This window comes from Varroa destructor, unplaced genomic scaffold, assembly GCF_002443255.2.
Source record: "Varroa destructor unplaced genomic scaffold, Vdes_3.0 BEIS01000001.1, whole genome shotgun sequence".
Classification (NCBI taxonomy): Eukaryota; Metazoa; Arthropoda; class Arachnida; order Mesostigmata; family Varroidae; genus Varroa; species Varroa destructor.
Window position 1 is genome coordinate 31798021 of NW_019211454.1, and position 26020 is coordinate 31824040.

Below are 26020 nucleotides of genomic sequence, written 5' to 3' on the forward strand. Positions count from 1 at the left end.
AACGTACTATTAATCCGATGACGTTGATAAAGTCCTCTTCTTTCCTCACCAAAACTGACAGACTTCTGCTCACTTTCGCTGGCAACACTTGTTCCTGATGTCGGATATTTCTCATTAGCCCCTGTTTGTCCTGACGCTTGTTGCTGTTGAGAGTCCTGTTTGTGTTGCGGCTGTTGCTGATGCCCTACAATTTTCTCTTTCCGATTTTGATTACGAACGGTTCTGGATCGGGCTAAACATTGCTTAAGTTCCTCATTGAAGTGCTCGTCCGCTGAAACTAACAAGAAGAGGCAGACACGTTCACTTAGACTGTCCCATTGCGAAGTGACCAATCTCAAATGTATAACTGATTAAAAATGTTCTTATGCAGTTTGAAAAGTTGAAGCACAAATTCTATTGTGCGATAAACACGTACCCGCAGGAAATCTTCTGCTAAAGGTATTGCTCTATTTTTTTATATTATATTGTCGTGTTAAAGATATGCGTGATATAGCGACTCTAGTCGGTACTACATGAACTGCTACTGGTACAACAATCCATGCTGTAAATATATATTGAAGAATGAGGAAAAATTAGTTTTTAGAGGGAAAAAACAAAAAAAATTATGTATCATTAATACGCTTCCATGATAGTATATTCTTACCGGCGATGGTTGCGTCAAACGAATCTAACGAGTTAAGCTCTTCGTTTTTCGCTGGTGCTGGAGGCGTTTTGATATAGAGGATTTCAGTTTTTTTAGGCTCCATTCGCCTTTCTTCAAAGAAGCAATCACTTTCGAGATCACTACGTTTATTATCCGTAGGACGGACTCTCCTTTGCCTGAAATTGTATGCGTATATTTACATATAGTAGAAAAATGATCGCAGTAATACGTATTTTTTCTCCAACTTGTCTGCACACGGTTCTCCGATGAGAGAAGCTTTCCTCCGACGGAAGGTTGTCGCAAAGGTTACAGTTAAACTAGTATCTTTAGATAGCATTATTGTATAATTAATGCATATAGTTATAGATTCGTGAAGTACCGTCTTCTTGGTAAGAAATTCGTATGGTTGCTCTGCGTCAGGGAAGCGGCTAAATCGCTAAGCGAGTCTTCACGATCACGAAACCTTCCATCGGGTAGGATTTTTTTAATAAGCACGTAAGAGCCTACTCTGCGTACATCGGCTCCTGCATCACCTCCCCTTTGCTGGCCCTTTCGTTGGCCCCGTTGTCGTCGTAGTTCCCTGTGATCAAATGAATAAGTATTCGGCCGTTTGAAAGTTTCTTTGTAGCCACCTACGATTATCCAACAGACTCGAGCAGATAATGTTAACTATGCATGCCTGTCATATATTTTTTTTATAACTCTTTAAATACTTATAATGAAATAAATATAGTTTCCTCGGTCAGCAAAATCAATTAGTTCAAAGGCTAAATATCAATTATCTGAAATCAAAGTAGGTTCTAATTGTATCAATTTATTAGTTTAATCAATAGGCATAGAAACCTAAAAGCTTTTTTCTGTTTAAATGGAAGGAGAGTCATTGTTACTTGAGTATATATCGATGGCGACTATATGAATCCTCGGCATTTTCGTTGTCGTCCGTTTCTTCATAGAGGGGGGCTTCACGGTGATCGGCGGCTCTCGTCACGACACTGCGTTGGTCACTGCGGTTTAAGGATGACCTGAAACGAAAGCCAAACGAAGTTTTACAGTAACCTTTTAACAACATTGTTTGTCAAACACTAATAGACTGTATTTATATAACGGCAGCTTCCATATGTCAAACATTTTTATACGGGGTAAAGCGGTAGCTGGTCGAGTTAGTTTCTCCTCCCCTGATAACGTTTATTTATCAAGAATTTTATGGACACTTCCCTGCTTCCTCGTGTCCTTTGATGGGTTTGCAATTATGTATTCTGAAAGCAAAGAAAAAGCTTGCAGCTAGCAAACTCACCTGTATGACTTGTCCAACGTGTTATTGGCATTACTTCGCCGACCTGTGCTTGGATCGATTAAAATAGAGGTGTCCGCCTGCATGGCATGGTCTCTAAGAGAACAAAAATTATAAATGTTATAAATGGTAAATGTTTGTATGTAAAAAAAAAAAGGCATCATCAACTTCATAAATATACAGGATGTATATTGACTATTGGCCTACACGAGTAGGCACAGCTTGATAAGGCATACATGCAGTGAGCTGAAGAATATCAGCATGATTAAATTTCGCAATAATTTCAAAGTAAGAGGGCAGTGAATTTTTTTCTGGAAGCCTGCTTTTTTCTGGTAACGATAACAGTTTAAATCGCAACGCTATTCCGAATACAGTATATCATTGCATGTTCACTAAATTGCTAAAGCTAAAGATAGAAGAAAAACTATAAACACCTTTGTAAGGTGTTGCTATGAGACATGTAGGACTGGTCGTATCCGAGATGCGATGGATGTTGTGTAAGGGGTGGCGACGGAAGACCGAAGTTTGATTGATGCTTGTAGTCGATTGCAGGCACAGATGTTGTTCGGAAAGAATTTCTCCAGCAGCAGCAAAGGAGACAAACAAGTAGAATCAGTATGGCTAGCAGAAAGCACACGACGAGAATCCATAAAATCCGTTCGTCGATACCTGTATGCATTACTTCCTGCTGGTAAAAGATACTCTAGACTTAGTACAGTTTAGACGAGTGCGTTATTGGCAACGAATGCGGAAGTTGTTGGAAGAAGCTTGTTGGAAAACAAAGAAATTACCTAGTAGGCATTGCGCCTTGTCCTCCAAACAATGACCGTAGGATAGTACCCACTAAACCAGACCACACAAGTTTTTAAGTTATTATAGATATCATACAATATGACAGCCGATAGAGAGATTCATACGAAGTTGTTGTTAGTATATTTTAATTCATAGTAATAACATTTGGTTTACTGCACTTTGGCAATATTTTACAATGATCTATGGAACAAACAGGCTGGTAGGTTTGGGCTTTACCTGTTGCTTGTGGACAGAGTCCCTGTTGCTCGATGAAGGCAGTAATTTACTTCCTCGTCCACTGCCCCATTCAGCGTCAATGTCGCTATGACTACCATTTGTAGCACCACTGCCTCCGCCGGCCTGATCGTTGGTGTCCCTGTCACTGTGGTCCTTCCCAAAATCGACTTCAGATCCTGTACTGCCGCTATTACCGCTTTTTGGTCCGTCGACACTGGAACCATCTACAGTTGATTCCGGCTTAGGTCGTACAAGGCCTTCAGCGAGAACTTTTAGAAACCACAGAGCCTCGTTAAGGTCAACACGACGTTGATCATACGTTGCTTGGGTCTCGATCAATGAACTGTAAGATTAAACAGGGGTCTGTTTGAGACGAATTCAATGAACGACTCATTAAAGCCAAGCGCTAATCAGTCGGTTCGGAGTTAAATAAGCATCCTTTTTTGCACAGAGTGGGGCTCTCAGCTTACGGGGCACGAGATGCTTGGCGTACCGATGAATTCACTGATCATTTTAGCTAACGCTACAAATGCACAGAACACACCCCCACAAATTGATAAGCAGCTTTCTCAGTCGCATTTTTTGCAGCATTTGACTCTCACGAATAAGCAAATAATTTTCATTAGGATTTTCCCATTTGTAATACTGGTCTATATATCCATTTAACGATTTGCTTCCATTAGAGAATTTCAAAATTATAATCGCTCTTAGTTTGTAGCGCTTAGTCAATATATTATCTAAAAGTCATGTCACCGAACAATCCCGCCCTACTTATATCAACTTATCTTCATTCGACATCAACGTAGCTCGCAGCAATAGGCTAGCAAATAACTTACGCATTTCTGGAGGAGTCATTATAGGTCCCGACATTGACAATGGAAACTTGTGCTCCGAAAAGGTCAGAGAGGCCCTTTTCATATCGGGACCTCTCTGACTGGATATCGAAAGACGAACGCGGAATCACCACGGCCAAGCTGCGTGTAAGGTACTCCTGCAAAAACCACATCATTCATAGATGTTCACGAAAATTAAAACATTCAACATAAAAATATTTTTCAGCTCAATTATACGTTTACAAGATCTCCTACAAAATACTTACGACATCACCTATGGATCACATATGGATAAATAAATGGATACTATCTGTCTCAACGCTTTCCTGCAAATGCCAAAGGATGGGGTCGTCCTAATAGAAACAAGTTGAGCGTGACATGTTCTATTCATTATACGAATAGATATGCCGCGTACTAATTATGGGCTAGGTGTCGCTAGTGGCGTATTCTTTGTCTTCCCTTGCCGTCTTCCTAATCTTCGATAGATGGATACTACGATTCTATTTAAGCAGCGGTACTTCATAATACTTCAGTGCAGCGTGCAACCTTGAAGCGGCTATTTATTCAACAGACACAGCTGTAATATACGCATATTGCACAGAAACAGTGAATAGATTAGGATAGGCATTCCATAGTAAACCATGTAATCTGCTGTGACACGTGGTGTAGGCCACTAATGCTGGTGGCAGCAACGGAAGCGGCTTGAGCACCAAATTAACGATACGACTCTGTCGAGTTTAGTTGTCCTATTCTTTAGTTCGCTAAATACACAGGTTCTATGCTATAGATTCAGAGGCTAGAGCAAGGCCATATGCTTAAACGTGAACCAGGCCCCGAAGATACCAGGCAAATAAATCTACAAGCTATACACAGCGTGACCGCAGTCTGTAGTTTGCGGCGCCTGTTTCGATCCAGAATTAGAATTCTAGTGGCGACGCTCATATGCGTTGCTCCGAGCCTTAAAGGTTAAATGAGGGTATTAGCTAACGATGAGCTATGAAAAGGCTAACCGATGGGATGGGTATATATGAAAGCATACTTAGCCGCTGGCGGAATACAAATCAGCTGCTCTAAGAAGGTTTCCTTCCCATTTGTTTACATCAGCGATACTGTAATACCAACAGGAAATGTCGGGAGGCTTAGAAAATTCGAAAATAAGAAGGAGACGCTGAAGTTCTTCTAGCTATCATCGTTTTCATATCTTGCGCATAACGCAAGACATACAGAAAATGCCAGTTTCATCGTGAATCTATAGAAAAATAGATACTACCCTAAATCGTGCCAATTCAAACTGGACTTTTTTTTTACCATCTGTTTGGGTAGACCCCTTCAGCGTTCTGTTGCGGCTGTACATAGTACGATTGCTAAAATAGTGCTTGAAGCTGGAGGCTAAAATAACGTAAACTAGCAGCTGTGTTGCAAGGTCGGAACCAGGATCGTTCAGCTCTAAGTTTACTGGCGGGACGCGGCTTGCGGTCACTGTGTAATAAGGGTTTCGTTAACACGTTCCGGATATGTTTAAGACCTGAACAAAAATATCACTACAGGCTGTTTGGCCCATTAATGCTTCGCAGAAATCTGCTTGGTTGTCCACCTGTAATTGTTAACGCGGCTTACGGAAACATACTTATCCCAATTCAAGCGCTAGCGCGCAGCTCTCACACAATCCAAGTGAACGAAGCTTTGTCACTCTATAGTGTGCATAAATGTATATACTTCCCAGTAAAAAGATTATTATTTCGAGACATTCCCCGCTATCATATACTGCAAATGTTCACGTACAATGCTGAGATCCAAAAAAAGAAGCTTAAAATTTGCAGGCACAGAGGTTTTCCCGATTAACGTTTCCAAATGTTCTTTCCCTTTTTGTGCTCTTCTTGGTGACAGCCTCAACATGGTCGCTTCTCGGCTCTATACTGCCCTGTCGGGGTACTGCGTTTAGCATACACCGCAACAGGAGACGCAGCACTGTATCTTACCATCATCTTTTTCTTCCATCTGCCCGCAAATTCCAACAGGCATTTTTTCAGGTTTTAGCAACAATTAACCATTCACATAGCCGTCACCTTGCTGTTGGCTCGTCATCGTTCGCAGGCAGACCCAAGGTCCAATAGGTGAGGCTTAAAGGAGGATAAAGCATAGAAGGGGCTTTAAGATCATTTAGAGACCCATCGCGACTCCTACTTGTGCCAACGTGACCTGCGCTGTTTCTCAAATCGGGGATATCTTGGGAAGGAAAAGAGGCCCGGCCTTATTCCCAAAGCCGCTGAAAATTCGTTCATTTAAAAAAATAGCTGTAAAAAGGGGAACGTGACACAGCGCGTCTTTTCAAGATCGCAAACTACGAGCTGCTTACTACGTATTCTTACAGCGTATTCAGCGCGAGAAAAACGGCAAGAAATGCTCTAGACAAAGGCAGGTAATGTTTATCGGAGAGAATCATCTACGTTCGCTCTTTGATTTTATCAAGGGAAACAGATGTTTGAATCGCGTAAGTGCATGGAAAAGCATTGAGCAGGAAGGAATACAGTTTGCCCTTATGAGCACACCTGTGTTATCATCACGCCAATGTACGAATGGTCCTTGTACGCCCGCTCAAGTTTTCCTAAATAGTAACATCCTGATAAAGAATAGAAGCATAAATATTAAATCGATACAATACGAAAACAGCCGCAGTTTATGTTTTAAACTGAAGTTATTTCAACTTATATAAATTATTTCTTATCTGAGTCGTTAAGGGCCAGTAGAGGTGTGCTTTCTGCTACACAATCAAGTAAACATGTTTGTGCTTCCTGATAGTGCTATTTATGTCTAAAAATAAATCGTCTCACTCAACGATAACTTACTTGGCTGTGAATGTAGATGGAAACTGTTGACGTTTGTATGGGGATACCGTTATCATGGGCCCGAACGACCAATTTGATTGTTCTCGATACCGCCGACAATGGTTCCTAAGATTTAGTATTAAGTAATAAAATGTAAGAAACATCCCCAGTTCATTAAAGAAATGTATACTCCCTTGGAGATAGCGTTACGAATCAAACTACAATAGCAACATTATTTCCTATCTAATATTCTACAATATGTGTTATCAGGTTTGAAACGCTATGCGAGTGTTGACAGAGGTGGGTGATCCAAATAAGGCTTTATGAGAAAAATAGAAAGCTGTAGAAAAAAGCTCTGATTCTATAGGGTAGTGTTTAGGTGTGATTGTACCAGATTGCAAATAGGGTTGGCCATGTCCAGTTTACCCAACCAGTTGTAAGTATTTTCGTTTTTATACTTCCGGCGTCAGAATCGTGACCGTGAGAACCACTATTGGCATTTGCCATTATCCCATGTACGAGAAAGCTCAAAAAGACCCTTTGTTATGTGTTAGCACGTTAAAGCACTTTGTACATTGTTCTAAATTTAGTCTTTTTTTGCTATCCTTTATCTGTCGAACTATGCAAGTATGCTGACAAAGCTATGTGAACTTCAGGTGGCATGCCACCATTGAAAGATACGTTCCCAATAGTTTAAGATTTGACACCCACAATTTGACCTGCCCCGCCGTACTAGCATCGTAGTACAATGTCCTCGTACAGCTGCCCTACACAGAATATGCTCAATGCCTCATCAGCTAATAGTGCTTGTGTTTTTCTCCTTCTTTATCCGCTTCGTACATTTTCTGTATCTTATGCTGCCTGCCTTACGTAAACTAAACGACAATGTGTCCACTCGAGTACGTACTCGACAGTCCCTTCCTTACTTGACCTATGTGCAAGTTACTACCTCGTGTTAATTGCTTTATCATATCGCCGCGGTCATTCTCCCCGTTGTGATTTATTTCTCATCCTACCACCCTATTCATCGCGTGCAGTCGGTTGGTAAAGCATGCTCCTTTTTCTGTACGTATATATACAGGTAACCTGCGGCCGGAGAGGAAGGCAGCGAAAGCAGACGGCTCTCGTGTTGATTCTATTAGCCTAACAACACCCTTGAAATATGTTCTGTCATTTGCCAGTTGTCTGAAGTCCATCATCATTACTATCAGCAGCACAAGCAATGGGATGAAACTGGACCGATAAGCATTTGTGTTTGTGGATAAAAGGCTTAAATGAGCTAGTTGCGATATTGTGGCTGTTTTTCCCTTGTATAATATAATTACTTGACACCAAAAGTACCAAAAGGTACAAAAAGCGCTATTCTCTCAACAGTGTCCAAATTACTCTGATCCGCCACTGACTCTCAAACATTATCGTCCTTGATAAGAGAAAGTGGGAGAGGCATATAGATATGTAAGTGCTGTAAACTTTAAATGCTGAAAAAGTAAGTCGTAATTGTATCAAATCTCGAGATATTACAGTTAGCTGTAGACAAGTATCTGTTGAATTGAATTAAGTTGAGGGGTACGTAAAACTTATATAATAATAAGCAATACGCACGATTTAAGCTGGTGATCTATCTACAGTGTTCAATGACGATGCGGTGATACAAAACCTTGAGCACGATGAGTCCCTGCTGGGGCTCAATAATAAATTTGTCCTCAAAGTTGCCTGAGATGATTTCGTAGGTGACGTCGCTGTTTGGACCTGGACTATCTGTATCCACAGCCTGTTGATAACAAATAATAATGAGATAAATAAATGCCAGAATCTTTTATCACATGCGAGCAGTAAACTATCTTTTTTGGTCATGAGAATATTTCCTATATATTCGAAATTGCTGACACAAATAGTAGATAGGTAATTTCCATTCTTTTATATGTGTTTAAGTTCGTTTACCTAGGTATGCAACCTATATTTTTTGTTGAATTCTATGCCTGCTCTACGCATTGCTGCCTTTTGTCCTGAGGAATAGTCAGCTTATGTTTCAAAGGGAAATGACCGTATACAAGATGTCAGACAAAGCAATGCAATCGATTTTATCGGAAAATGATACTTGTTCGAAGTTATCTTACGTCTTATTCTTAAGATAAACTTATATGAATCGATTTGTGTGATGCAAACCAATGATAGTGATTTGATTTTCCGGTCGGCCACGACTGTTTTCCATGGCGATCATTTACCGCGACCAAAAGGCATGATAGTATCTACCTTTTATCTCTTTTATTCCGTTCGTCTATACCAATTTTATTCATGATATTGTTTCGTATGCACGTCATTCCTATAAGAACCTGTAGAGCCCGACAAGATATTAATCTATGGTAGATAGCCTGTTTGTCTCTTGCTTTGGATCAAGGGCGAAATATTTCGAACTTAACTTACCATATAATATAATGCATTACCTAAAATCTAGATAACGGTAATAATTAACTAGGCATTAATTTGTCTATATTAAAAAAAATATCCTGTATAGGAAAAAAAAATAGATTATAGATAGTAGTTAAAAGTGCGCTCATTACCTTTACGACAAGTGGCTGAGTGAAATTATCCTTTGCCGAGGTTAAAACCGCATCGTAACGCGGTTGGAGAAATATCGGCGTATTGTCGTTTGCATCGTCGACCACTACGCGTAACTGCGCTAACGTCTAGTACAGGCAGCGATAATAATAAACCACTGTCAGTCTAAAAACAGGCCCAGCCTCCTCGCATTGTTAATTTAGGTTGACGGATTATGCAGTCCGTCGGCGGTCAATATACCGACCGACTCTCTTGTGCAGCTACAATGAATCTGGCGAAACAGACTCAATCTCATGCCTCTACATTGCAGACTAAAAGTTCTTTTGTCGGGTTAAAATTGATTGCGTACAATCTAATTGAGCCTGCCGATTGTCTTCTAAGACCTACCTTGTGACCGTTTCCATCCTCATCGCGCGCTTCAACAGCTAATAGGTATTCAGCTATCTTCTCGCGATCAAGACCCCGCGAGCTTACTAATGTAATGCTGCCCGTTTGAGGATCGAGCGCAAAACTGCAACACAAAAACTCTAATCAGTCTTTATGGAAGCACATGATATAGTTTTGATGTGAAATCTTGTCAAACGTTTCATCCGACTTTGAAAAATCTGCATCCAAAACAGCTTCCGGGTTGGTGGAGGCGCTTACTATAGGTCTACCATGCCCAATACATCTCAAATAATTTTTTAAATTTTTGGCAAGCGTTTGTTTTTTTCTGATAGAGAATGCATTGGCGCATTTCCCTCCTTCGCTCACCTGCTCGCCATTGGTCCCAATAATGCTGTGTACCGAACCTTTCCGTGAAGTCCACTGTCCTCGTCTGTTGCCTAAAATGGTTGTTTCACAATAACAGAAAACATACAATGATACTAGGTTGTACAATTCTGAACGTGTCATAGTTAACAATTGACTACTCATGACAGGATTAATGTGGAAGAAGGTGAAAATCCGCTCCTAATTTTCCTACTATTCGCAATCCGCACAACAATGATTCTCGAAACATAATATCGTGCAGCTGCTTATTACTGTTCCCAGATTTTTAAATGAGTCAATTGAAAATTATCAAATATACTCGCTAGTAATCAATGAACCCCATTGCCAGATTCCGATAGTTAACTTTAAGGGGTCGTCGCTCATTGAAATTGGTGGACGTCAGCCTGCTGACGTTTCACAGATGTTACTGGTACACTTTCCATTTTCGTCCGTTGGTGCGCGCGAGATGTTCCACGATTCAACTATTCTCTGTACGCGATCTAAACTCTACATACGAAGAAATCCCAGCGTTACAACCCTTGATTTAGCTCGCCGTATTGTGTATCACCGAATCGACTCCCTGCCGTCGTCCTCGTCGGTAGCAACAACGGCGGTGTTGCCGCCAGTCTAGGAGGGAAAACTCGTTCGTGGCACCTTTATAGAGTTTCTCCCTCTGACAGGGGAATAACGGAAGTGGCGGCTACCACTGCGCGCTGATGGCTTTGAGGATAACTAGATGCACTAGTTGAGTTCACTACAATATGCCTGACTCTTCATCTCTGACTTAATCACCTGAGCGTCGGCATTACGGTGCAGTGCGGTGACGCGACGGCTTCGCACGGCGCAGGAAATGCGGCCATGCGTTCCGCGGCTAACGGAACGCAGACCAATGCTGCCATTTGTATCTCATTCGCCATTGTTTCACCTTTGACGGCATCTTTGGCTGCTGTGTGGCCGAGCGGGTTGAGTTTAACTTGGAAAATGTTGCTTCTACCGTCATTTCTATGGAGGAAAACAGAGGGAACAACAAGAGGAAAGGCGCAGAGAGCTCATAGAATTGATGAACCATTATCTATGCTAATCGCCTGTATCCCCTCAAACTTATCCGTGAGATGTGTCATGATGCTCAGAAAAAGCTCCAAAGTGGGGTTAGCACTACTGTTTCTACTGCAACAGCGAGTTTGTCCTTCAAACAGGTGCTGACAACGATGCATTCGCTGACTCGTACTGATGCCGCATGGTTCAACGAGGGACGGAAGTGCAGCTGTGCAGAGCTTGACACGACGATGTAGGAACGATTGAGTTGGATGAAGAAGGGGTGAATGATTTTTGCTCCAGCCTCATCATTAGGTCTCACACCGCAGTTAAACCGTTACTCATCGTCGTCTCGTCACCGCCGTCGTTATCGGAATTAATCACGATGACAATAATACGGCTGTGCAGCACCATTATAACGCTGACTGGTTATCCGGCTACCGAGCTCCCCTTTATCGTTAATTCTCTTCTATATTCTGCAACGAACTATTTGGGCATCTACAAGTATGTACCACAAAAATGAAATATTCTATCTAATCGTGATAACTTCATGTCGAACAGAAGACACTCGCGTTCAGTAACGGGGCTCATTGCATTGTATGTTAGATGGCAACGTTGCCGTTCGAATGAAGTCATTAGAAAACCTCTAGACGATCGTTCTATTGATAATTATTATGCGAGTATCAATAGTGTAGCAATATCTAGTCAGGATTCAACAACGATAGGCTTCTTACGAAGCTGGTAATGACTGCTAAAGCATGTGGACAACACTTGCTCGTTATGCGTAAACACGCTACACAAACAAGTGATTGGTAAATTTCGAAAAAAGTCGTACATTGATGACACAGAGCTGTTAAGCGGTTGCCAAAAGTCCTTTTGCAGATAGTAGGTATTGAATTGAAGCTCTAGAGTAACGCCAATTAAATCACTGAAGATGGCAGAGTCCCAACACTAAATTTGGAAACGCATATTATCATCGATGGCGACCTTATTCGACTTCTAGCTGGGTCAAAAGCCTGGGGAAACTTTGGGCTCGCTTTTTCAAAAATTTGCTAAAGTATCAAATGCGCGTAGCGACTGTTCTAGTGAAAGTGTTATATTGAGGAAAAAAAAAAGTGAATTATCTTCCATATCGCATTTAACCGTGGACTCGAATAAAACACCGTACATTGTTATCTGTCCTTCCGAAGTCACAGGTCCCAAGGGCGACACACTGTCGGAAGACCTGTCAATGAGCGTGCAATAGATCCGTCAGCTCTAAAAAAAAGGCAGAATTTTTCTACATATTATGATACTCACCGAAAGCTCAAGAGCGTGCCTCACTCGAAGATAGGTTTTGATGCAAACTACTGTTCAAGTTTGATGTAGAATTTTGCTGAATTATTAATAGAATATGTTTGGTCTAATCCTTCAAGTTCCCGTGATAGCTTAGCGGCTAACGTATTTACTGGCTATTACTAGGGGCACGTTGTGCTCTAAATTCAAACCCGGGCATAGAGTTTGTCTCATCTTGGGACCCAGCCGCCTCCTAACAACGATCCCGGACGTATAGGTTGACGTACAGAGGCCTTCATATCTGTATGCCATATGAGACTGCTATCTTGTACTGCTATAAAGTGTAAGTAGAAAGTATAAGTATAAAGAGCAGTACAACCACTTTAACATCATAAAAATGATTTAATGGTTTTCATGTCTTGAGCGTTAGAATAATGAGGGTAATTTGTACTTAGAATAAAGACTTTAAGCCCGTAAGACTGGTTGATGTCAAATGTATTGTCACGTAGCATGATTACAAAATAAGCCCCTCTAGGGCCGACTGTTTTATCACTATAGCGTATCACGATTTAAACATTGCAAACAACAGCTAATGACTTTAGAAAGCTGTCAGAAAAATAGCCATGTTTATTCGATACAACTATAGCCAGTTGGTGATATGTAAAAAGTCGCAGACATTTAAATACCTCAAGGCGATTAGGAAGAAGACCAGTAAACCTTTGACACGAACCGTATGGCTCTTTTAGACGTGACCACACCTGATTCATCCTAGCATTATAGTCAAACATTGCAGCCTGACAAGCAAGCGCCTCAAGCCAAACAGATACAAATTGTTACGCGATGCTGAGATTATTATAGTTACGAAGGAGTAGAAGGAGAAGTGGTTCATTAAAGCTGGCTTCAAGGGACTAAATATGATGCCCTCACAACCAACAAATGTAAATAGCAAAAATGCAAACTTCATTCATAGAAACAGTTGACAATAGGCACGCACTACAACGTGACCAACCATTTTGAAGCACCGTGTTTATCAGCAGAATATCCATCTATGCCGAATCATCGGACAAACAAAAAAGACCCTAAAATGGCCTCACTGAATCCAGTTATATAGGAGGTAAATATACTATCAACTGTCCATTCGCTAAACAATCAAACGTCTCCCCTTAGACGAACATACGCGTACCAACTGATATGTTTGTGGAAACACAGTCCAAAGAGAGTTTGAGAATCTTAGAGGTCCCTAAAGAAGAATCTTACGAGGCACTCACAGAGTTTTGCTGTGGGGTCTCAGTGCACGACATGAACTCCCCCATTGCGCTCCTCAAACGTCAAATGGCAAGCATATCCGCTGCGGTTTCTACACAGAAATATCAAAGGTCGCGAGTTAACCGGCAATACGCTATTTTCGAAGATATAATTCGGATTACCGTAGCCTCTTCAATAATATGAAAGTAACGGAACCGACTCCACCACCACATGAACGACCTCACATGTTCATGTTTTTAAGATTAACCTTAGAATGACATGTAATACACGGGAAACTCCGTCTATTATCTATCACATTGAGCTGTTGATAAACTTCTGATTTACAAAGGCTCAATAATAGGCAAAACAGATCGCCTAGTTGCAAGACCTAAGTTAGTTAAGAAGTAGAAGTACTGTGAACACTGTTGGAAGCAAATCATTATCTAATTGCAAGTGCCTTCTTTAACCTTATTATGGGGGTGTGAACGCATAAACGTTTACGATTACAAATGCACTTAGACTTCGCGTCAACGGCACCATATGCCATCTTCCGGTGCAAAAGTTTCCACGAATGTATCGCATGTAACGCCATTCTACAAAGAAATAACTAGTCGAGTTTGCCTGGAGCACACTGCTGAAAAGACGCGCAATTAGGTAGGCTGCTGTAGGCCTTAGGTAAGTCTTCACGATAGTATACACGGAAATGTAAATTTTCTTCACATTACTTGTATATGTACTCATTTTTAGAGTTGTTAGCAACGACAACGTAAATGCAAAACGATTAAAATCTACGCACGGTAACTGTGATGACTTGAGTTCCGGGTAGAGCATCCTCCTTCACATAAGCAGTGTAGCTGTCCTGACCGAACAGTGGAAAATGATCGTTGATGTCAATTATTTCAACCACGACTTCGATTTGTGCTGATAGCGGGACGAGCGACTCGGTTTCCATTGCACTAACCTGATAAAGCGACATACGAAATCGATTGAGAGACGTAATTACTTGAGATAATTTATTAATTTCGCCCATTCAGTCACTTCAAAAGAACAAATGAAGAATTTGCTTATCCAGATAGAAGTTCAATAGAAGAACCCAACACATAAATACATTTTGAGGATTTTCACAGAACACTCCTCTGTTAGGTGTCTTCATGCAGTTTCAGTGAAACGACCGCCTCTTGTTTTTTTTTCGTTTTTATGAGGTTCATTCTTAACTTATTTTTGAGGAAATATATATAAAATGTTGGTAATATCTCATAACTTTATAGTACTTAGCGTAGAATTTACTTATGCCCATGAACGTGCTCGAAAGAGCCGATAAAACTGTTAAATGTCCTAGTATTTCTCAAACGTAACTTGTTAAAGACCAGAAAGTTCTCATGATTACAACGCCTTCTGTTTTTCCCGCTTGCGAATACGCATTATAATGTGGTAAAAATATTGCCGGTTATCGGCGGTTCTATGGAGGAGGTGTTACCAGAATCCATCAGTTGCAATTTTCACCCTTGGCCCAACAGGCTGATCCTTGGTTGGAAGTTTTCATTCAACGAAGCAGGTAATAGCTTTGGCCATTTGGGGGGCTAGAACGCCTATCGATTGCCGACCTTTAGGGCTCCATAATTTCACCCATAGAGACGTTTCAATGCAGGTAACAGCCCTTCTCTCTTCGATCTCAGGCCACCCGAATGTGATAGCGTCAGCAGAATAACTACTGCCGTGACCGTGTATTACCATAAAGCAACGTGTGGTCTCTACAGTCATCAGAGTAGCAATCATAAATACACCAGCTTGTTTGCCTAACCAACCCAAACTTAGACTCAATATGGGAAAAACTTACGGAAATACTTTATTACCCTAGCTAGTAAAGTTCCAATTTGCGTCTTTCCATATAAAACGGATATTCTGTACATTTTCTAAAAACTTGCCTTTGAAGAAAAATAATCGTTCACGCTGTTTCTGGCCGAAGACGTTGTTTTATCTGAAGGTTTAGGTTACTTTTACGGCTCATAAATTCGTTAGCTGGCTTTATGTATCCTTAATTTTGCTTCTAATATTTGCGTTTTTGAGCTGTATACAAGCTGACTCCAACTTAACAAATGCAACATAACTACAGTATAACAGCAAACGATAAGTTTAAATCCTATGTAATTGTTGGTATAGTAGATAACGTGAAATGTCGCAAAACTGAATTTTTATAAATTTATATTATATGGCATTTAAGTAGTTTAAACTGAACCATTTAAGCTAATAAGTATTCGATATGTATATCTATATATAACGCACTCTTATAAAAATGTACTAAGATGGACCAGGTGGCGACCTTCAGGGGAAGGTCACTGCTATTTGAGCCCTGCCCACGACTCATATAGTACTAAATTTGCGTGAACGAAAAAAATTAGCTACAATATGTCGTGAAGTATTTTGGAGGTGTATTTGGAACCAGTAGACCATTAGTTAATACACAGGGTATCACTCTGTGATATTTAATTGATGAAGTTGGCTGAGTCAACATTATTTACAAATATTCCTAACTCTAGGCTCATCGCATCAATCGAGTGCACGCGGCGAAGGCAGCTGGCAACAGACGAATGATATCCACTGTTTATATGCATACCTACGTGTCGAGCCTTTGACGTCAGTCAGAATTCTTCTTTGGCTTGAGCGTCAGGGTCAATCCTTAATTCATCTACGGCTTTAGATGTCATTGAATACACTACAAAGCCAGTGAAGACAGATTTGTCGTCTGGCTTTTTCCTTTCGATTGCACAAATACTCTATACGCATTCACTGATCTATGAACGAAACATTATTACATTTTCAGGGCTTGCAAGGTTTTCCTTCTGCATAGCCTACAGGAGAACATAGAATACTGTACATCGAGTAGAGTAAGGATGAGTAAGGACCTCGCTATCGTTGAAGCAGGAAAAGGTCGACCTTACCTCATGAATTAGAGAAGTTACAGACTTTATCGAACGACAGGACAACAGACGCAAGGAAATGCAAAGAGAAATAGAGCTTTGTAAGAATTATTTATATGAATGTTCCAGTGATATCATTTCGCTCAGACGAGTGAATAGAGGAAAATTAAAAGTAAAAGACGTTCACTGTTGTTGTTGTTGCTGTTATTGCTAGCATTGACATAATTTCGATATCGGCGCCTCGAACAGCGTTCCTTGGAACTGCGACGGCTCCAGTTCGAGGTCTGAGTCTCTGTCCGCCGTTGGGGTCTGATACCGAAGCTTTTCTGACTATGACATTGGATCCGTGCGACCCGGAACGAGACACAGGCGCAGATACAAGTACAAAATTCGCATTATATGGCTGTAAGCGTATGAGCAGCTTCACTAGCTTCTTTGTCGGGTGCGATTTAATAGTGTATCTCATTTATACACTGAAGTAATAAAGTGATGCCTGCTTCTTTTGCGGGAGATTTCAAATAATATTTATTAGCCTCGTAAGGTCAATGTACGAGTGCAACGCATCGATTTCTATATTTTAACGTAAATTATTATTATTTAGAATCAATGCAGTACATTCGATTTTACCTACCTTCATCGTGAGACGGGGATCTTTGAGAGGATCAAAACGAAGTTTAGAAGGGTCCCTTACAACTAGTGAAAACTCGGCTTCCCGTAACACGTGACGCGGGACGACTTCGAACGCTGCAACAACGTCATCCTCTAACTCTAACTTAAATGTCGAGTTAATGCCCTGTCCAAACATGCGTGTAACAAGTTATACAATACTCGAACGCACGCTCACTTGTACTAACTGGATTTCGTACGTTTATTACTCTATCTAAATGTTCAGTTTCTACATCTTCGGCATCTGTCTGGCTTTATATATTTTTGAGAACCTTTGTCAATGAAGTGTACTTTTGAGGTAGTTATGACGTGGGTAATTTGACGATGTAGACGTTGTGTCTTATCTAATTCGATTATTCAACCATAGTTAGCTATATATATATATATATATATATATATATATATAATATTTGTTATACAATACAACTATAGTGTTTGTTGATTCTGTCACTCTCTCTCTATGTCTCAATATCTAGCTCTACTTACAGTGTCTTTATCGAACACCTTATTTGACTGCCCTGGAGTCCATTTGACAGCACTGTTCACGGGGCTTTGCTCAGCAATCTGAAATGCGCCAGTTGAAAATGTATTCAAAATCAGAATTGTCTCTTTTTCCGCTTTATCCGAACCCGTGGCGTACGCATATTTTTATCTGTATATAGCCAATGCACGTATTTGATCGGCAGATACAAAAAAAACAAATTTGGCATTGATATATGCACGCCTACATACATACGTGTTCAGTTGTAAAAATCTCCAAGTTCCTTCCATATTTCTCTGTTATTGCTACCAGCTGAATTGGTGGCCATTTATGAACAGGATTCGATGCGGACTGAGGATAATGCCGTACATTCATATGCAGTACCCTGTGGCCCGCACGTTTTCCTGTGTTGAAGTTTTCCAGGAACCGAAAATAGCACTCTTCGGAATCGGGCCGCGCGGATCTCTTTCAAATGCTTATTCTTCTACGAGAGCAATACATTGACCACCATATCCTAAGGCTATTATTCAAGCAATCGCTACCAGTAAACTTATAAATAACTATATTATGTAGGTTCATTTTATACTGACGATCGGACATGTCAATGAGTGAATATCATTTTTCCAGTGCCAAGCTCTGTTATGTAACCGAAGTGACTAGGATACTGGCGGAAATAATTATTCAGGCATGCTATCAACTATTTAAAAGCATACCCTCAATGCACACTTTTAATTCAATACAAAAAATGACGAAAAAAATACTCTTAGTATGTATGAACTCGTTGCGTTTCATCGATAAACCAATGCCACGAATAGTCATAGGATCTTGGCTTGATTTACGTTGTGCAGGCCAAAAACCTAGTTTATTATTATTATTATCCTAACGTATTCCTACGTAGTATGTTATATATTGACAAACGTACCTGCCCAAGTATACGTTTCCCGGCAGCGAACTGTGGCACGTGATTTTCTTCAGAGACGACGGCTACTGCGAACTCCGTCGACACCTGCAGAGGCGGATATTCCTGGCTGCTTTCTACCTCTCGTGCCTTCAAACAACAACAATACAGCTTAACAACAACTGTCCTAATAATCACTTTGAATACGGGACATGTTGCTAACGGTTCACCAAAAGGTCGCCCGCTTAATTCTGTTCATATAGATTCCTATTCTAATCTTGTGCCCTAACCGGCTCCTATACAAATCATATATTCTCCTTTCTAATAAACTCAATATACATTTCACGCATAAGACGACAACACTATTTTAGGAAGTATGGACGCATTAACAAGTATTGGTAATTGGCTTATTCAACACAAATGTATATTCCGCTATCTGCATAACTCATTTAATGAGAGGGAGTCGCTAAACCACTCTACGAATCATATTCGGTCCAATTTCATTTGCCAATTAGGAACAAAACTATCTTTTAGACTATAAGCACTTAAATCTCCACCTGCTGTTTGGAACAATACGCAAGGCTCATCAGGTCACCACTTGACGTCGACGATGAGATGGAACTCTTTGTGGGTATCGAGCATAGCTCATCCCCTGTTTTCCAACCAGGTAGGAAAAGTGGACTCTCATTTTGCGGAATAGGTCGCAGCACGGTCGAAACATGGTATAGCTCGTGGATCAAACAGGACATAGTCCGACTGGGCCAGGTATCAAGACACCATTTGGATTATGCCAATTGCTTGGTTGGACTGAAAGATGCCTGCGTTCAGGTTGTACGAGTCCTGGGAATTAGTGAAGCTTTAAGAATTGGTACGCGGAACGAAAGCGTCGAGAAGACATGATAGCGTATATCGCGCCTCCAATGGGGCAGACCATTGCAAAGGTTTGCCTCCCGTATGAATAGCGTACAGCTATATGCAATGTTGCGACACATTGTGTTGTAGGTTGAGCGTAAGTCTGCTTCTACTGGCGCTGTTATCAAAAAGCCGATATATCCTTCACTTCTGCACGACGCTCACCTTATAGTATTTCTTAAGTAATGCAAGTCTCGATGTGTTTAATAAGAATATGTGCCATGGAGTTGTACTTATCTACAAACCATCAGAAATCTCCAAACGGGAGTCAAATTCGAGTTTGATTTACTCTGGTACAACTTCAGTCATCAACCGAGTGTGCAGAATATTCATATGTACGTAACAACAAACGTTCTATTATAGCGCCTTTATTATGCTACCGGATCATTCTTTCTAGAATCGTACTGGTATCAACGCATGAGCTCAAGCTTAAGGACAACGTTTATTTCACCACTAATATAAGCGCACACCTATTTCGTATTATCATTCATAATGATGCTAGACCATCCGGTCTGACTGAGGTTTACTTGCATTACGCGGACGTGTCCGTAATAAAGTAATACAAATTATACTTACGGTAACTTTGAGAATGGACAACGACACCGTACAAGATCGTTCTATAAGTTCCTTGCCGTCACGCAGCAATGACAGATCACCTGTGTGTGGCTCTATACGAAAAAAATCTGCCCAATCGCTGCGCGGGTCTGAGAGGTAGGACATATTCCGAGGAGCTCCGAAATCCCCGTCAACAGCACGTATTCGGTGTATAACAGTGCCCTGTGTAAATTCAGAGATAATGCGCACAAAGTGTTTATGTAGACCATAATATATTTAGTATTCTGTTATGCAATGATGTTCGTAGAATAGAGAATTTGATTTTGTGGCAATGCAAAAGTACCAAAAATGTTAGAACATATTTAGACATCTTGTACTGAGTCTTACCGCCTGGGTGTTATCATTTACGACAATAACGGGGGGAATCCCAATGAAATATGGCGGAGTGTCGGGAGTATCTTCAACAACGATGCAAAGTGGAAGTATAATGATGTTCCGCGTGTCAAACTCATGATCGGTCCACGTATTCTGAAAGGCGAAAATACACCACGGGTACATAATCAAAGCACCTCGAATGTAAAAATAGAAAACAATGAGTAATTTACTTATTCAAAGTCCCAAGAACATTTGGCATCTATCCAGCAGTATTCCAGCCAGTGTCTTGCCAGCGTTTTCAGTTGAATTGAGAGGTCAGTAGTTGTTGCACCTTGTACCGTGAGACGTAAATTTTAAACAGGATTATATTTCTAAAATACAATACTAGCTTTAACTAGATGAATGTTATTCCAATAAAATGTACTCGGCTGTATAAAGAAGAATTCCCTAATATTTTTTCGATAAAGATTACCCCAAACAACCGTCCTGTCTGCGTACTATTATACATTGACGTCATAACTGTATTTACTGCAAACAAACAGGTGGTAAGATAGAAAGCAGGTGTAGATAGTTTGGGTGTACATGAAAAAACACCGAAAAATTTTACTTATTCCCCAGCTGCATGATGTACTGTTAGCATCTGTTCAACTTCAACACTGGGTGTTCCTGTTGTTCCAGTTTCTGTGGTGCCAATTTGGCTGACCCACCGGGCATAGTCAACAATGAAAAGCGTTCTTGAATCCAACTGGATATAATTGGTTCGGCAACTTCTAGTCAATCTAGTTAAAAACTTCTAGTCAGTCAAAATTCATAAACTAGCTAACCTTTATCGATATACCTATAAACCAGAGAAGAAAATAGATATACTCACAATGGCGGCCACTTTTATATAGTAGACGTTCTGAGCTTCGTAGTCTAACGGCATTTTTAGTTGCAGTTCTCCCGAACTGACTCCCTTCGGGCCGAAAATATATTTTATATAAAATTTCGATGAACCCTAAAATTCGTTAGGCCAAGAAGAGATGATGATATTCTATTGAGAGTGTTCGCCTTTCATAGTCCTCGCTTAAACTACCATGGTATCGCTGTTTCCTTTCACATGATTACATTTTTGTTTGATGACCACGCTGGCTAATACCAGACATTAGACAACCTCAGCATAGACTGTCGCTAAATTTTCTACGGGTTCGTCTATTTAACCGTTATAGAACTTCATGCCATCGACGTTTTATTCGTATAGAAAAAAATTAAAACGCTTTTCAAAGATCGATAGTTTCCATTAGGCAGACTTGGGAGATCAGCATACAACAACTTTACGAAAAATATAAGGACAGAAACCTGTTTCAATGTATACTTGCGGAAAACTGCACCGTCATCATGGTTATAAGAATGATTGCAACACAACACGACCCTTGAAAATCAGATGTTATCTAGTTTCTAGTTGTTTTATTTATTGCTAGAGGCGACTCGATACGGTCTTATCAACGTACAATGACTTCGAATACGACGGGAAGGTAGCTGTTCGGGTTATCCCTTGCCCTAATATGGCCAACAGTTGTATTAAGTGGCGTGTTCTGAAATGAAAAAAAATAATTATAATATAGAGTAGATAATAAAAGAGTTACATTAAAATTCGTCACTTCGGTAAGATCTGGCGGGGTATGTTGCAGTGCTGTGTTTCCGGTTAGATCCTTTGACTGAAATGAACCTCTGTCAATTATAGGTCTAATCAAATTCTATTCGACACGGTCCATAATACAAGACAGTGACAAGGACAACCCGAGGTACAGAAACGATTTCAGTGAATCCTGATAGGCTGATATTACTGGTAAGCATTGGACTAGTTGCATCACTAGTAGACTACTAGTCCCCGTGGTAACTTATTCGGTAATGTATTTCCCTGCTAGTCGTAGTGTGGTGTCCGGGCATAGGCGTACTTCGTCGACCCAAAACGAATTCAATATAGAAGTTCAGGGATCATTTTCAAAATAACAAGGTTAACTAGAGCCTTAGTTTAAGATTTGTTGCATTTTTCTATACAAACGTTATTTCGATTGGAGTGATCTACAAAGTTAGTCATGGGCGTTTGTGTTACTACAGTTATTATAACTATATATATATATTCGACACGGAAAAGAACCTTCGCAGTCGGCGTGTAGGCACACGTGCCATAGATATGCCAGAAGACATCCAACCATTTAATAAACGGGAACAGGACGATATGATAAGTGCTCAATTAATTTTGTGCAATATTTGCAAGGCCAGACTTGGTATGCTCATACTTGGTACCATCATGTACAGTCTCCTGCTATTTCTGACGAGCACCCTCCAACCTGGGCCGTAACTGAGGTGCCGGAAATGGTAGTGATGGTTAGAAAGCCGTAATTTTTATCACGAAGCCCCAGCGGCACTTTGTACTACTCTGCTTTAGGCAAAGTGTTCGTATTTCAATATGTAGCAAGATTAATGTCTCCGGAGCGAATGGAAGCGTGCTACAACGGTGGTTTTGATCGCGCCCGCTGCCGCTGCTACTGCCAGGGTACTCTTGGATGGGGTTTAGTCATGGGCCATTTAGCCCATGAGGGGCGATAGCGGCGGCACTACTGCCAAAGGTTAAACGTCGGTCGACAGCAGTTTTTGATGCACACGAACCCCATTAGGTTTGACGAAGCTGCCGAATTCGTATTTTCACTTTCCAATCCCACAAGCTAGCTCTGGCACGAGCTAAGAGCCCTTATCGACATATTATATGTGTAGTTGTACACTACACAATACTTTTCATAGTGCGCCACTTACAACGTACGCTGACTTTGTGCAGTGTTCTGACGCGCGAAGAACGATGTATTTAATCTATAACATTTCCACCGCAATTAGGGTTTCGATCTATCCATACTCGTGGATTGTATTTTTTTTCCTTTTAGCATACGCCATATTTATGGCATACGTACCTATGCGACTACTATCATTATTGTAATTAGCTAAAAGAAAAAAAAACACACAAAGGATATGTTAAGAGAATAGAGAAGTGCACATGTGAACGAATTGTTGTTGGGTGTTGACGGTTTGTCCCTGGCTACCCATACGTAGAGTGAGATGAAGGTTTCTGTATACTATATGCATACAAGACTATATATGTGTATATATATATATATATATATATGACGTTTTTGAAAGTGCCAAAAAGCATTTGCCCTATTCTGTATACATTAACACGCTTAAGCACCGACGGTTCATAAACATCTTGTGATATTTTCAAGATGGAGATATACGAATCGTTTAACGCAAAAGCTTCGCACATACAATTTTTACCGCGATAACATCGTCGGGTGAGTCGAAATATGCTCAAGCACTATGAACGGATACGAATGGTGAGGCACTGTACTTCGAAATACCTAACCTGCAGAAAACAAATGTATGCCTTGAACTTGTGTGATAGGACTGGAGTCCAATGCGTAGGAAACATGCCAACTTCACAAAACAAGTATTTATCGTTATGTTACAGAGTTTTGCAAAAGTTTGTAAAGCCACAAATCATTTCATAAACCCTTGTGATTGCGTGTTAATTAATTAAATAGTAAGGATGCGTCATCAATTTGTGACTACCAATGTGCTTGAGCGGTTCTGTAATTTCTGTCGGTTCCGGAAAGCTTCAGCTCTTATTGTAAGTCGTAAGAAGTGTACCGACGTGTAGCCAATGAAAATGTGAGAAACAACCGTTAACCTAAAAGACTAAATAAATGACTCATACGGATACTTATGAGAAGAGGGAACATTTATCGTCATAAAGGAGATCTCATAAACAAATAACAAAAGATTGGTAATCCGGTATTGGGTTCTATGTGATGCCACTATTATTGCGAATCTACTAGTGCTAGCTATTTCGGCACTGATGTCACCAAAGGCACGTAGCCATGATTCACCTTTTCGCCGAGGCCACGAAGGAAAGGTTTGTTTATTCGAACGGTAATACTCAGCCAGCGAATCGGCAACGGAAGTCGATGCAGGCAAGCTGCTCCAGAGAACAGAAGAACGGACAATCGGTGCCTCGTTCAGGAGACCCATTTCAGAGGAAGAGATGTCCTACCGTGTGTTCTTATCCTATTATTCACTACTAACGCTACTTCGGCTTTTCTGAGACGTTTTTGGCCTAATCAACAAACTAGGTGGTTATATTTTGGAAAGGTTCACCTGCTTCGAAATCAAAATTATGATTTGAGCGAGTAAACGAATATCAAATTGCGACCCTTAGTATGTCACATGTTGTTTAGACACATATCGTTCCAATAGCTGACACAACGGGGATAATTAGATATTGAACATGCCAGGTCATCCTTCTCACGAACTCACTTACGGCATACATGCCCTTGTGTGTGTATGTGTCTTAGGACAAAGCCTCCCGAACGCAACCTAAGCTATAAGTGGAACCGTTTGAAGTGTTTGTTTACTTGCAAAGCCCTTCTCACAAAAACTAATTGTCACTTTAGGAGGACACTCCCATGACAAATGATGTACAAGCTATAGTGTCTACAGCAGAGCATGGCGTGAATTTACGTTATATTCATATGTGTTCTGCGTCGCAAAGAGACACTGGGAGGCGCCTGCTGAGACCTTTCACTCCAACCGCTTGACTGCAAAAGTAATTCCGTTTCGTGCTAGCCGCCTTAACGGTGGTAATGTTTGCCATAGATAAGTACGTCGGCTCGTGTCTCGTTGCGTCAGCCGTTCGCGCGAGTGTCTGCTGGCTTTCGTAGAAGAACCGATAGGATCGGAAAAACGAAAGGGGTAGAGTTGGCGGCAGGAGTGGCGAAGCCAGGCCACAAGGGTTATAAGCGCAACGACTGGCAGAGTGTGTTGACGCAAGCCGATTTTAAGTATTGCTTTTTTGAGGAGGGACCTTTGATGGCTTCGTGCACTGTTTGTAACGAACTGTGATCGCTGGCCTTGAAAAGCCCTGAACTTGTGCGGCCCTTTTTGGTTCTCTCGCCGCTTTCAATTTTGAAGTGAAAAAAAACGAAGATTCTTCTGCGAGACGGCCGCAAACGAACAATACAGGCCAAGCTGCGCCAAGATGAAAGATTTTGCGTGTCCAAGCACGTTTGTCCCACAGACAGCGAAAAAGGCAATCGCAGAGAAACACGTCGTGCAGTGGTGGAACAGACACGCTCGCAAAGCTTCGATCGGCTCTAAGCATTCGAATCTTTAGAAGGACACGGCCTATTCGAAGGTTCGCTCACCAGCTTTACGTTAATGTTGTTGCTCGAGCCTTCAGTCGATCAGGGTCGAGTGAAAGCTCGAATTCACTTGCATTTTTTCAAGTGAAAGAAAAGCCTTTCCTTTTGTCGCAAGAAATACTTTGAAGGATGTCGCACTTCGTGGCAGCACGTTTGTTAGGGGAAATATGGAATTTAGTTTTTTAGTATTGTTATTATTATATGAAACACATCGTAATAAATAATTTGCTCGAATAGAGGGTGTCGAGTTATGTACAAAAGACACGATTGGCATTCTAGGCAAAAATACGCCTTATCAAGAAAAATTTAAATGTGTAAATTTTTTTTTTTTTAATTTTCGTTGTCCCAGGTTTATTTAAAGGCACAATAAACGATGCATTTTAGGTAAAGGGAGATTTACTAATTTATTGTGTTTTATTTTGATGAAACAAAGTATTCAGTCGGTGCTCGAGTGTCCTACTTGTTTTGTGCCTCTAGCCATTAAACATACCATTTGCTG

The 26020-nt window shown here is 40.8% G+C and overlaps 1 protein-coding gene across 14 annotated transcripts in view; it reads right to left on the minus strand.

Moving 5' to 3' along the window:
- Nucleotides 1-26020, minus strand: part of Cad86C (Cadherin 86C) — a 72784-nt gene that overhangs the window by 9762 nt on the left and 37002 nt on the right. For 9 of the 14 annotated variants that reach the window (XM_086977911.1, XM_086977908.1, XM_086977910.1 and 6 more), the window contains 21 exons: nucleotides 21781-21864; nucleotides 21162-21287; nucleotides 20303-20443; nucleotides 19937-20137; nucleotides 18473-18598; nucleotides 17556-17633; nucleotides 17035-17196; nucleotides 14282-14446; nucleotides 9934-10004; nucleotides 9568-9691; nucleotides 9183-9308; nucleotides 8279-8392; nucleotides 6643-6747; nucleotides 3800-3954; nucleotides 2964-3306; nucleotides 2369-2622; nucleotides 1938-2030; nucleotides 1531-1665; nucleotides 1023-1223; nucleotides 644-819; nucleotides 8-277 (listed from right to left, as the gene is read on the minus strand). In XM_086977911.1, the coding sequence (XP_086834037.1) occupies nucleotides 8-277; nucleotides 644-819; nucleotides 1023-1223; nucleotides 1531-1665; nucleotides 1938-2030; nucleotides 2369-2622; nucleotides 2964-3306; nucleotides 3800-3954; nucleotides 6643-6747; nucleotides 8279-8392; nucleotides 9183-9308; nucleotides 9568-9691; nucleotides 9934-10004; nucleotides 14282-14446; nucleotides 17035-17196; nucleotides 17556-17633; nucleotides 18473-18598; nucleotides 19937-20137; nucleotides 20303-20443; nucleotides 21162-21287; nucleotides 21781-21864 (3250 nt within the window). Of the gene's footprint in view, nucleotides 1-7; nucleotides 278-643; nucleotides 820-1022; nucleotides 1224-1530; nucleotides 1666-1937; nucleotides 2031-2368; nucleotides 2623-2963; nucleotides 3307-3799; nucleotides 3955-6642; nucleotides 6748-8278; nucleotides 8393-9182; nucleotides 9309-9567; nucleotides 9692-9933; nucleotides 10005-14281; nucleotides 14447-17034; nucleotides 17197-17555; nucleotides 17634-18472; nucleotides 18599-19936; nucleotides 20138-20302; nucleotides 20444-21161; nucleotides 21288-21780; nucleotides 21865-26020 lie in introns of those variants that run through there. The other 5 variants (XM_086977915.1, XM_022800954.2, XM_022800946.2 and 2 more) reach the window with 4 other exon arrangements.